Source organism: Astatotilapia calliptera, chromosome 12, assembly GCF_900246225.1.
Source record: "Astatotilapia calliptera chromosome 12, fAstCal1.2, whole genome shotgun sequence".
In the NCBI taxonomy this organism is placed as follows: domain Eukaryota; kingdom Metazoa; phylum Chordata; class Actinopteri; order Cichliformes; family Cichlidae; genus Astatotilapia; species Astatotilapia calliptera.
In genome coordinates, this window is record NC_039313.1 from 24,262,146 (window position 1) to 24,273,236 (window position 11,091).

An 11,091-nucleotide genomic window follows, 5' to 3' on the forward strand; every position below is an offset into this window, starting at 1 on the left:
ACACAATGAGTATTTGTGTATATTTATTGAAGCGACTTACGATATGCAACGATGTTTACAATTCACATCCTCGATGTGAAGGCAGCACTGTGAATATTTCATCGACTTCTGATTCTGTATTTGAAGTCTGTTATGAATTTTGTGCCCGTTTTTTTGTTTGTTTTGGGTTTTTTTTTTTACCGAACAGAAGACGCTTTTGTACATCACCTGACAAACAGAGATCTAAAGAATATCTTTGTAGCTATAGTTTGGGATTTGTACTATATTTACTTTCCTAACCCAGATGAAAATGCATTTCTGATGATGGCTTTGGAAGCTCTGTATAAACTGGAAATTTTTATATCTTACCACCTGGCTGTTTTTTGTCATTTTTATATGTTTGTAATGAATAAATTGTTTTATTCAGAATGCATCAGACTGAAAGAGTGTTGACTGATTTTCTTTTCTAAACACTTAACACCTATCACTGTTAACACAATAGTCCCTCTCATTAAAGCTTGGGTAACCCTCTAAAATAAGGCTTCTAAAGAGTCTAATTCCCCTGTAATTAAATGGAATTTCTTTATTATTATTATTATTTTGTAATTATATTTATCTACAAGTAGTTGAAGGTAGGTACACTACGAGTTCTTTTTTTTACAGAAAAATTAGAAATAATTATAATCTAAGTAGATTTTAGATTTATATAGCAATAACAATTTTATTGATATAGCACATTACATGTGTAAAATCAATGTGCTTAATAAGACAACAGCATTAAAACCCTGTGTAGGTTTACAATGCCTTAAAGACAGTGAAAACAGCAAAAACAAAACAAATCAACAGGACCTATTCAGTGTAAACCCGGGTTAATAAAAAGGTTTGGAGTCTGTTTTTGAATATGTGCAGAGTTGTAGATCAGCAGGAAGTTGTTGTAAAAAACAGACTACAATAACGGAAAACACCTTCAGCAAAGAGAAAATGATTATATTGTAAGTGAATTTAAATAGTGCACAAGTGATCTAAAAGGTGTATCTAAAATTTTGGATATTTGACAGGAAAAGAGGCACAAGTTGTATTGTAAGTCATTTTAAGTACTGTGTACAAGTTTTTGGCAATTTTGCAGAAAAACTATATTTCCTCATCTATATTATAAGTACACTAGTAAAATAAGTGCACAAGTAAAATAAATTCATATTCTGTTTAAATGCGGAGGAATTACACCTTTAGTCATGGGCCATGTTATAAAGTGTTACCAAAGCTTGTTTATAGCAAACCTGTAGGTATGAGGCTGCCATTGCTTTCAAAATGACACAAAGCCAAGTCAGCTTTATCTTTCATATTAAAAGTATTTCAGAGGCTCTGTTAGATTCTACTTACTTGCAGCTTGCAGAACCATCTTAAGCAGCAATGGCATGAAGTAATTGTTTTCTGCATGACTTTGTGGAGGTCTTACAGAAAGTGCCCAGGTCCTGTGGCCAAATCATTATCGCTTCCCCACCGTGCCTGACAGACGGTGTGAGGTGTTTGTGCTGATGTCTGTTTTTTTCTTTAACAAACATGGCCAGGCATCTCCACTACTTGTTCAGTCTTTTTCTAATTATACTGTTATAAGCTTTAACATTAACGACTGACTAAGATCAGCTAACTGAGGTCTCTAGAGTCTGATGTAGCTGTTGGGTTTTTCCCAGTTTTTCTCAGCATTGCGTGGTCTGACCTTGGGGTGAATTTGCTGGGATGTCACTCCTGGGAACACTGTGGGATTATTTTAACACACACCCGAATACTCCAAACCAGCAAACTGACAAAATGTCTGCATTTACAGAGAAGCTCACACTTGCTGATCAGTTAACTAAGTGCTTTGATTGACAGACACTAACTGCCACTTACCTTTGTTCCCAGTTTTTCCCAAGATTACTTTTCTTTACATGACTAACTATTGTGAGTGCAGGCAGTGTTCTGCAGAAAGCTGAATCACAGTTTGATTTAAGGACTTAAAATGTCGGGGTATTTGTGCAATATTAGACTTTGTCTACACTTTTTGGGATTAAAACCATTAAATATTTTCTCCATGTGATGTTTATCTGTTAAGTTGGTGGAAGTAGCTGTGATGGTGCTTTCTCATGCTCCCAAATCAGCAGTTAAGAGCACAAATGTACCAAAAGAGGACACTTGCTATTAAAACTCTGACTTGTTATTTTGAGGAAGCGCAGTGGATTTCTCAGTCGCTGTCTTTAACCCCATCCTTAGCTCTCATATTGACCAAACAAGATTACACAACACACAGCATTTGCTGTTTTACTAAACTATTTTTTTTATTGTTTCAGGTAAGAATTCATCACAGTACACAGGTGTATATTTTGCAGTAGCACTATTTCTTCTCCAGATGTCACCTCACTTGGTTGACATGCGCATGACATGCTTGACCATATTTCCAATACCATCAAATATATAGTGATAGTGATAATCAGTCTCCCACATGAAGGATGGAGTGCTAACCACTTTGTTCTTCTCATCCACATAGGCTTCGTAAAGGAAAGGGTTAAGGTCAAATCAGAGGTTATTTCAGGATAATGACAAAGAGAATATTTTTCACTGATATTAATACTGAACAGAAACCTTGGAAAGGATATATATGGCTCACGGACGTTGTGGCGAGCACCCATGCCCTTCACAGCCTGCACCATGTTTGTGTTTGGCCAGTTTCCCCAGCGGGTGTTGTCGTCTCGCTCGTAACCCATGGTTACCTCAATGCTCGGCAGCACACGGCAGGCCAGCACAGGAGCCATGCTGGCGAGTCTGAAACAGGAGCAGGAGAGGACAGTTGTCTGAGGTCGGAGACTTACCGGTGTAAGCCAGACAGGTGGGACTGAGTCCTGAGAAAAGAAAGTCTCTCCCAGAGCAGCACTGATTTGGTGTGACACCACAAAACTGGTGGCTAGATTAGGATTAATATGATCATTTAACAGCAAATTAAATCCCCCCAAAAACAAAGTTTTAATTTGGAAAAAGGGAATAGAAGCTCAGTGGACGTTTGCCATCACTTAATCTGCAATTTATACCCATACTCTTAATCGATGACAGGCAGCTGTACCTTGTGATACTACAAATGTTGACATCCATCCGATGCCAGGAAAATACAAGGCCAGCATTGCAGACAGCAGTACTGATACTGAGAACTTATAAAGACAGCTTATGTTTGGGAGAGCAGTGTGTCATGATTTATGAGATAAAACATCATCAGTTTGCAAATTCTAAACACAGTCACAGTCATTTTTACTTTCTACAATTATTAGTCAAGACAAAAAAACTCATGTATTTTGAAACTGGGTTTGTTTCAGAGCTGGGATGTAAATGTGCCTGTCTTCGGATCAGCTTCAGTTGTTTAAATGTGCTAAAGGCTATAAATAAAATAACCATGACAACCAAAAGTTTTTTATTTTGTGTAGATTTTTTATAAACCTTTCTTTAATTTAATATATGTTTTCATTAATAATGCATCAATCCAATTCATTGGGCTACATACTAAACTTAGAGGGCAGAAATAAAGTATCGTTCCTATTACCAGACTCAATCTGATTCCAATACCAGCATTGGTATCAATACTATCGATACTTCGATTGATCCACCCACCTCTAACAGACAGGATACGTCATTCTCTATTCTACCCACATTTTTAAATACTGTTAACAAAGCTAAATACAGACATGCATGAAGCACTGTTCAGTTATTTCTCAGGAGAAATGAGAGCAGTTTCTAATGCACTGCGCAGGTATTTGAGTTTTAAGAGTGCTGCCTGCGAGCCGCAGTCTTCACAGACATTGAACATTTCCTCGCCCCTCTTTGCACCTTTTGATCTGCCTGTCAGACATCGTGGCACTGAAAAGCTAAGGTTTTTTTTTTTTCTGCATGAAGCTGCAGCTGGAGGGTTTGTGCCATGGATGGAGATGCGCATTGCAGAGTACTCATTATGCCCCCCAGGCACTAAATTCTCGGTTTAAGAAAGGTGGCGTGATTCTAAATATAGGTTTGCTTGTTTTGTTGGCAGATCGTTTTCAGATTTAAAGACTCAATTACAGCTCTGACAAAACAGAACAATGGAGGGGGTGTTATATGGAGGCAGCAGGGCTCCCGTCTGCAATAGAAACATGTCATCACTTTGACAGTGATACTCACTCCCAAATTACACAGCTTGCAAAACATTTGAAGGCCTTTGCTCTTGATGGTAGAATGGCTACAAATGATGGCTGTTTTAGTCTTTAAATAATCTGTAATGGCTCCGACTCCTCTGTACGCATTAATGGCAGTAGGAAAGGATTAGTCCTCTTTGGGTTGCGGTCAAGAGCACTTTTTAACCCTACTCAGCCTCCAACTCCACTCTTTAATTCCTGTAATCCCGCATCTCCTTTGACCTTTGACCAGGCCTTCTGCACCCTGTTCCCTGTCTGCGCAGCCACTGCTCATCACCTCATCAGTGCCCTTGTGCCAACGCAGTCACCAAGGCCAAACCGGTCAGAAGCAGTCTGAACGGATGTTTTCAAAAGACAAAAAGGCATTCTGTAATCAGATTACATTACGTAATCTAGCCTCGTTCAAAACTTTTTAGTGCGATTGGGTTACTGATCCAAAAAAGAAAAAAAAAAAAATCTGGATTATCCTAATCCCAACAGAAGAGTGAATTTAGGGGGATTTTGTGAATAAAATGTAATAAAAGTTTAAAATTGATCAAATAAACCAACAGTTGGAGAGATCATGTAGATGAGGTAAACATTAGGCTATGTATAGACGTTTTACTGCAGTAAAGTGGGAAAAAAGGTTTCTCTAACCAGAAAATCAGCCCTGTCATACATCAGGACTGCCTGCAATGACACAATCATCTGAGGTGCTGCAGTCAAAAAAAGTGTAAGTACACATTCATGTAGGAAAGCCAGCTTTAAAAATCTGTTCTCTCCATAAATGAGGCTCATTATGATCTTATGATTTAAAACGTGGGTTCAGAATACCCAGAAGCCACAGCCAGCACCCTGCACTGTCATAATGTATGTAGTCCCATTTAGAACAGGCGCAATCGGGATTTGGTCGTCTCATACAGTTTGAATCCGGATCAGGATGAAGTTAATCCAATGCTAATTTAAAAAATTAGCATTGGATTAAGTGAAAAAAAGCACTAAAGTAAGAGGGGTTACATGAACCTGGAGATTTTCATAGATTATTGTGATCCTGATTTTTTTTTTCTTTCTTTTTCCTTTTTTTAAAAAAAAACCAAACAAACTATTTTTGAACAACACCGGAGTGTCAGTACCAAGACTGTCCTGTCTGCTTTGAACTGTAGGATTTGTGTGGTCTGCCTGCCCTCGTGTTCCTCGATGTCAGCTTAGGACTCTGCTTGTCCTGCTGTCTGCTCTGATCAGTGAGAGCCAATAAGGAAACTTTTAGCACACGATGTGTAAATCTTCTCAATCACTTATTTAATTATATGCAGCTTTTCTTCTCGACTGGGTTTGTTATTTTAACACACTGACTATTCTCAGTAGTTTCACTGTTCCACAGTAGAAGTCAGATTTCCATGTGCAAATCTTTACTCGCAGGAAATGAAATGACTAAGAAATTTTAAGGATGCGATGTGATCATTTTTACCTAATAACATCATATTAGTAACTACTAACAGAATCACACTATAAATATGAAGTCTCTCAGTCAGCAGCTCAGCATTTACTGCCTGACTGTTTTCCTTTTTACAGCCTCTCCATTGTCCCAATTCCATTACGGGGATTGTTTAAATCTTTAAATAGTTTAAAGTAATCTAACATAATCTGATTTAAAGCGTGCCAGAACTCACTGGCGGTCTTTAAAGTGGCCTCATGATTTATCAAATTCTCCATCAGTACTGCAGTAGTGAATATTGCTCGGATCATACGCACCCGATAGGCTTGCGTGAACGATGGAAATCCTTAAGCACCCTTTCCACGTCGCCGTGCAGCTTGCAGTCTTTGCCGTCCTTCATAAAAGATGATCTGAAGAGTAAAAACTAATAATTAGTGGTTCATTTTTAATGTAATACAAACTTGTGTTGTATCTAATCCTAACTCTGTTTTACACCAGCCGGTCTCAGAGTGATTTCTTCACATGTCAGCACTCCTCACAGATTCTTGATGATTCCATGGCCTCCTGGAAAGATGACGGCATCGAAGCTGTTGACGTCCAGCTTGGACAGGTCCTGCATTTGTGTCATTCCCTGTCCGTGACTGAAGCGGGCTGCCTCCATCATCATGTTCCTGCGGGGATGGACAGAATTCATCACAAAGTGCACCCACGTAACCATAGACAAAGTCAAAACGCCCACTGCGCCCATCTTCGAGGCCCACCGGTTCTCTCCAGAGGCAGGTTGCTTTCTCATGTGGTCAATCACGTGCATCTGCTGTTGATTTGGAGCAAACATCTGGAAGCGGGCGCCGTTACGGCTCAGGTGGTACATGGTGCTGAAGACGAGAGGGGTGCATTACCATCTGCCTGTGTTAATTCAGTCATGTGCATTTCCTGACCTCAGCAGGAGTGATACTCACTAAACCCCTTCATGGACATCAGTACCGTCCCACCATCCACATCCTGAGAAAACCTGAAACACATGGACTCACCAAATCACAACTACACCCACACTGGATCTGCTCCTTTCTCCCAGACTGATCTGCATCACTTACCACTGCAACGTTAGTATTTCCCCAGTTGCCGTAGTCACCCTGGTGCACAAAGCAGGCAGGCTGGCGAGAAAGAACAGCCAGCGTTTGTTTTGACAGCAAAGCCCTGGTTGCCAGCATGATTTAGCTTCAATCTCACTGTTGTAGAAGAAAAATAAAAAAGACTTCACAGTTTTACCACCGAGCCACGTAGAGACTTTTAATGGTCGTGGTGTTGATGTCAACGAGGTTGTCCGTATATATACCTGTAGAGTGGGGCTAAGTGACGTTGCCACGTAAGCTCTGTCTTCTGAGAAGAGTCGTCTCTTGTTCGCCTTGACTGACTTACTCTCCTCCTCATGAACACTCTTTCCTATTAATACCTTGTTTATTTATCTGATTAAGTCATTTGGCCACAGAGTGACACTTCAGCTTTGAAGAGCAATGTAAACATGTAGTGCTTCAACCCAAACGGTATCTTGACCTTTTAATAGTTTAACTCTTGGTGACAGATGCAGACGAGCGAACTTGCAGAACAGACGCTAAAAATGTTAGAGTAGCTAACATATACTTTGGCAGAACAGTCACAGTGTCTTTTATATAAGGCAACAATCGAAGTGATGCCTGAGTGAGCCCTTTTTTCCTGCTTTCTATAGTTACTCCTTTGTCCCAATTCAATTACAGGGATTGTTTAAATCTTTTGCGTTTAGCTAGTTCAAAGTAATCTAAGGTAATCTGATTTATGAAGTGTGACAGAACTTGACAGTCTGTAATTTAACCTCATGACATACGTTATTCTACACTAGCTCATTATTTAAAGACTGTTTATTGATCACATTGTGCATCCAGGAAAAGCCTTGCAGTCTTTGCCAGTAAGACTTTTTTTCTTTTTGCAGCAAAAAGATCCTGGGTTCAAGTCCTCCGGTCGGATTGGGCTTTTCTATGGGGTTTCTCTGTTCTTGGTAGGGTGAATGGTGATTCAGAATCACTCATTTGTGTGAATGTGATTGGCTTTCTGTCTTTTTGTGTTAGCCCTACAACAGACTTGCGACACGTCTTAGACGTACCCTGCCTCTCTCTGCTAGGCTCCAGTCTCACTGCGACCCTCAAATGGATAAGTGGTTAAGAAAACGGATGGATCAAGCTTTTAAACTGCTTCATACTTCTGAACTCTTCACAGTAAAAGGCGTACCATACGCCCTCTAAAGTCCATTAGACCTTAAGACTCTTACTCTCTTTAATGCCATGTTGTGTCTACAGTCTCTAGACTACGAGACCAGAAATACCCCAGGCAGACGTGAACGTTAAAGTCACAACACTGTTAGATCAATGCAGATCCTTCAGACTGCATTTGCTGAAATCCCATTAAAACAATGTTAATTCACAGATGACGAGCGAGAGGCAAAAGTATGAGGTTTCCTTTATTATGATCACTTCTTTTTTAAATGTATAAATGATCATTATTTACAAATTGAGGAAGGGAGGGGGGTTATAGTGACAGTTTGAGGGACAAATGCAGAAAATTATGGAATCAACAGAACAATACACAACCAACAAGAATCACAACATCAGTCACAAGTCCAAGCCTCTGTCTGTGGGAGATGTTCTTGTTGAGATTGTGACTCAAAGTTTAAAGTCTTCACACAAATGAACTCATGCACTGGAAATGCATACTGAAACGGTCACATGTGGGAATCACAAAGTGCAAATAAATTGTTTTTTTTTTTCAAAAGCAAACACAAGAAATATAATGAACAACTTCTGATGCTGTGAGGTGTTTTTTAAACTAAATGTCACCCTTACTGTGAAATAATACAAACATGTTTCTCACTTTCTCTCAATTGCCACACACACTCACTCACTCTCTCTTACACGCGGCGCGAAGACACACACACACACACACACACACACACACACACACACACACACACACACACACACACACACACACACACACACACACACACACACACACACACACACACACACACACACACACCATGATTCGTTTTAAAACACCAAAGACCTGGCTCACAATTTCTGACAGTTTTCTTATGTCAAGTACAGAAGGGAACAACGAAGACTTAACTAGTGAAAAGAAGAACAAAGCAAAAACTACAAAAAGACAGCACAGACAATAAATGAGGTCCAATTTGATATCTTATATAAAATAAAGATGTTCAAAGAATCTCGTCAGTGTATTTCTGCATCTGTAAGGTGTCGGTAAAATGAAATTCACACAAATGGCAAGCACGTCAAACTAAAACCATAACGCAAACAAAGCTCCACTCACATCCGGTCAAAAGCAAAACAACTGCCGACAGCGCTCATTCAACTAAATCCTACAAAAACAATCCAGCTCTGGTTGTTCCATCAATTAATTGTCATGAGCCGTGTTGAGCACTTCCAGCAAGTTTAGTTTTCTTTACATGTAAGAACCAAATCCCTAAAAGCCATTTACATGCAATTCACCAACAACTCCAGTGGTGAAAGTAAGAATTAGCTTCTACATTTCTGTCACCACTAAAGAAAGCTTTCATGCACCCAAGCACCGTCATTCAAGGAACCTGCGCACTGACACGCTGTGTTCACTCAGTATTTTTGCAAAGATATCCATTTGATAAAGAGCGGGGCTTTGCCCATCAAGCTAAGTAGCTGTGCTGAGAGAGAAAGGTGTTAGCAAGGCGAGTCTGGTGGCATTAGGGTGTGTATGCGGGTGGCGGTTGAAATTGATTGGCAATGTCATAATCGGCAGGAAATGTTTCACTGCTGTCCTCCATCTCCGAGAGCAGCTCTAAAGCCTGCTCTTCCTCCTCAGTGGGGTAGTGACGAAGGAGATTTGCAGCTGTGGCGAGGATGGATGCTCCGCCCGCGCCCGCCACCAGGTAGAAGCTGATAGCAAAAGTGACGTATATGAGAGAGCCGTGGTACTTTTTGTGCTGCTGCTGTAGGGACAAGATCAGCTCTGAGGCCCAGTAGCAAAAACCTATGACTGTGGCACACTGCAGCACTGGTGGGAGACAGAAAGAAACGGTTACAAACCATTGAATTTACACATTGTCTGTCTTTTTCTAGACAGCATGAGGGGAAAAAAGATTATTACCTGTGAGAATATGTGCAAAAGCATATCTGCGGGTTATTTTCAGGGCAGGGTGCTTGGGACCAAACACATCCAAGAGAAAAGCAGTCAGACTGCAGAGGATTCCCAGGAAACAAAATCCAGCGATTACTCTCAGCAGCAAGATGGTCTGCGGGTTCACGCAGTAATCTGATGGGAACAGACGGCCACATCACAGAACATTACACGTGAGCTCTGGGATTAATTGCTACTGTGGGTTTTTAACGGAGCTTGTGTGTGGGCCTCACCATCCAGAAGCTTGGGGTCGATGTATCCCAGGACATCTGACACCCCCAGCTCTTGTCTCGGACAGGTTCCTCCGTGGACGCGGAGCCAAGCCGGCTCAGCCAGAGCTGTACAAAGCGCTGTAATGGACAGAGCTCCGGGAAGAGCCGACACAAGGCTCCGCTCCGGCTGCTTGGGCAACGAGGTGCCCCCTCTCCTCCTTCGGCCTCCAGGGACAGTAGAACCCGGCGGGGCATACATCCTAATCCGATTTCCTCGTCCTCTGTTGGATAGTGTTGCTTTCCCTTTATTGTCAGTGTACCTGACAGCACTGCGCTAGTAACGAGCAAGTAAGCCACAAAACCGACAACCGGTAAAGCTAATTCTGGACTGATGACAGCGGCTCGGCTCCTTTGTTCACTCAGTTTCCAAATTAAAATAGACCATAAAACTAGCTGTTTAATCAAAAGCAGTGCAGGTGTCTGACTGACGGCAACACAATGGACAGATGGCGTTCAGGCCTGCTAGCTCTGTTGTTAGCCTGAAAAGCTAACTTCTCGTAAACGTAAAATTTCGTCAAGTTTTTCTTTGTTACAAAAAATAACTTTAACAGCGACCGACACGACAGTCATACGTCTATAAAGTAATATAGCTAACAACACTAATAAATTAACGATCGATTTGGTACACAAAAAACAAAGACAAAACAAAAGGAAACGTCCGCTGGCTTCCTCGAAAACACTTGACTTCCTTGTTCATACCATTCTTCTTCTTCGCGGTCTCGATAGCTGTGAAAGTCAGTACTCCCACCTACTGGCGACTCCTTCTATGGGAGTGAAAGTCATCATACAATAACAAAATTCTCGTCTTTATTTTATTAAACTCACTCATTGTACATTAACAAAATAAACGTGCTCGCGTGAATAGTTCATAGGAAATCATAAAAAGAGATGACAAAAAATGTATAGCACAATTAAAAGAAACAAGTCTGACCAAAGTGCTTTGCAAGCTAGGTAAGAACAAACAAGATAAAACCTCAGATCAATAGAATACATACAATAAAATACAACATAAAATAAAGCACCGTAAATTTCA

General features: G+C 40.7%; 2 protein-coding genes across 2 annotated transcripts; both read right to left on the reverse strand.

Annotated features, from left to right (window-relative positions):
- Positions 1-2,268: 2,268 nt before the first annotated feature.
- gatd3l (glutamine amidotransferase class 1 domain containing 3, like) lies at positions 2,269-6,897 on the reverse strand. Its single transcript, XM_026188839.1, has 7 exons — positions 6,678-6,897; positions 6,543-6,595; positions 6,345-6,458; positions 6,123-6,254; positions 5,901-5,993; positions 2,613-2,778; positions 2,269-2,508 (listed from the first exon to the last, which is right to left on the reverse strand). The coding sequence occupies exons 1-7, from the start codon at positions 6,792-6,794 to the stop codon at positions 2,374-2,376; spliced, it is 810 nt and encodes a 269-aa protein (XP_026044624.1). The 5' UTR covers positions 6,795-6,897; the 3' UTR covers positions 2,269-2,373.
- A 1,710-nt stretch (positions 6,898-8,607) lies between these two features.
- tmem127 (transmembrane protein 127) lies at positions 8,608-11,002 on the reverse strand. The gene is made up of 3 exons (XM_026186654.1): positions 10,020-11,002; positions 9,757-9,921; positions 8,608-9,663 (listed from the first exon to the last, which is right to left on the reverse strand). The coding sequence occupies exons 1-3, from the start codon at positions 10,255-10,257 to the stop codon at positions 9,353-9,355; spliced, it is 714 nt and encodes a 237-aa protein (XP_026042439.1). The 5' UTR covers positions 10,258-11,002; the 3' UTR covers positions 8,608-9,352.
- Positions 11,003-11,091: the final 89 nt, after the last annotated feature.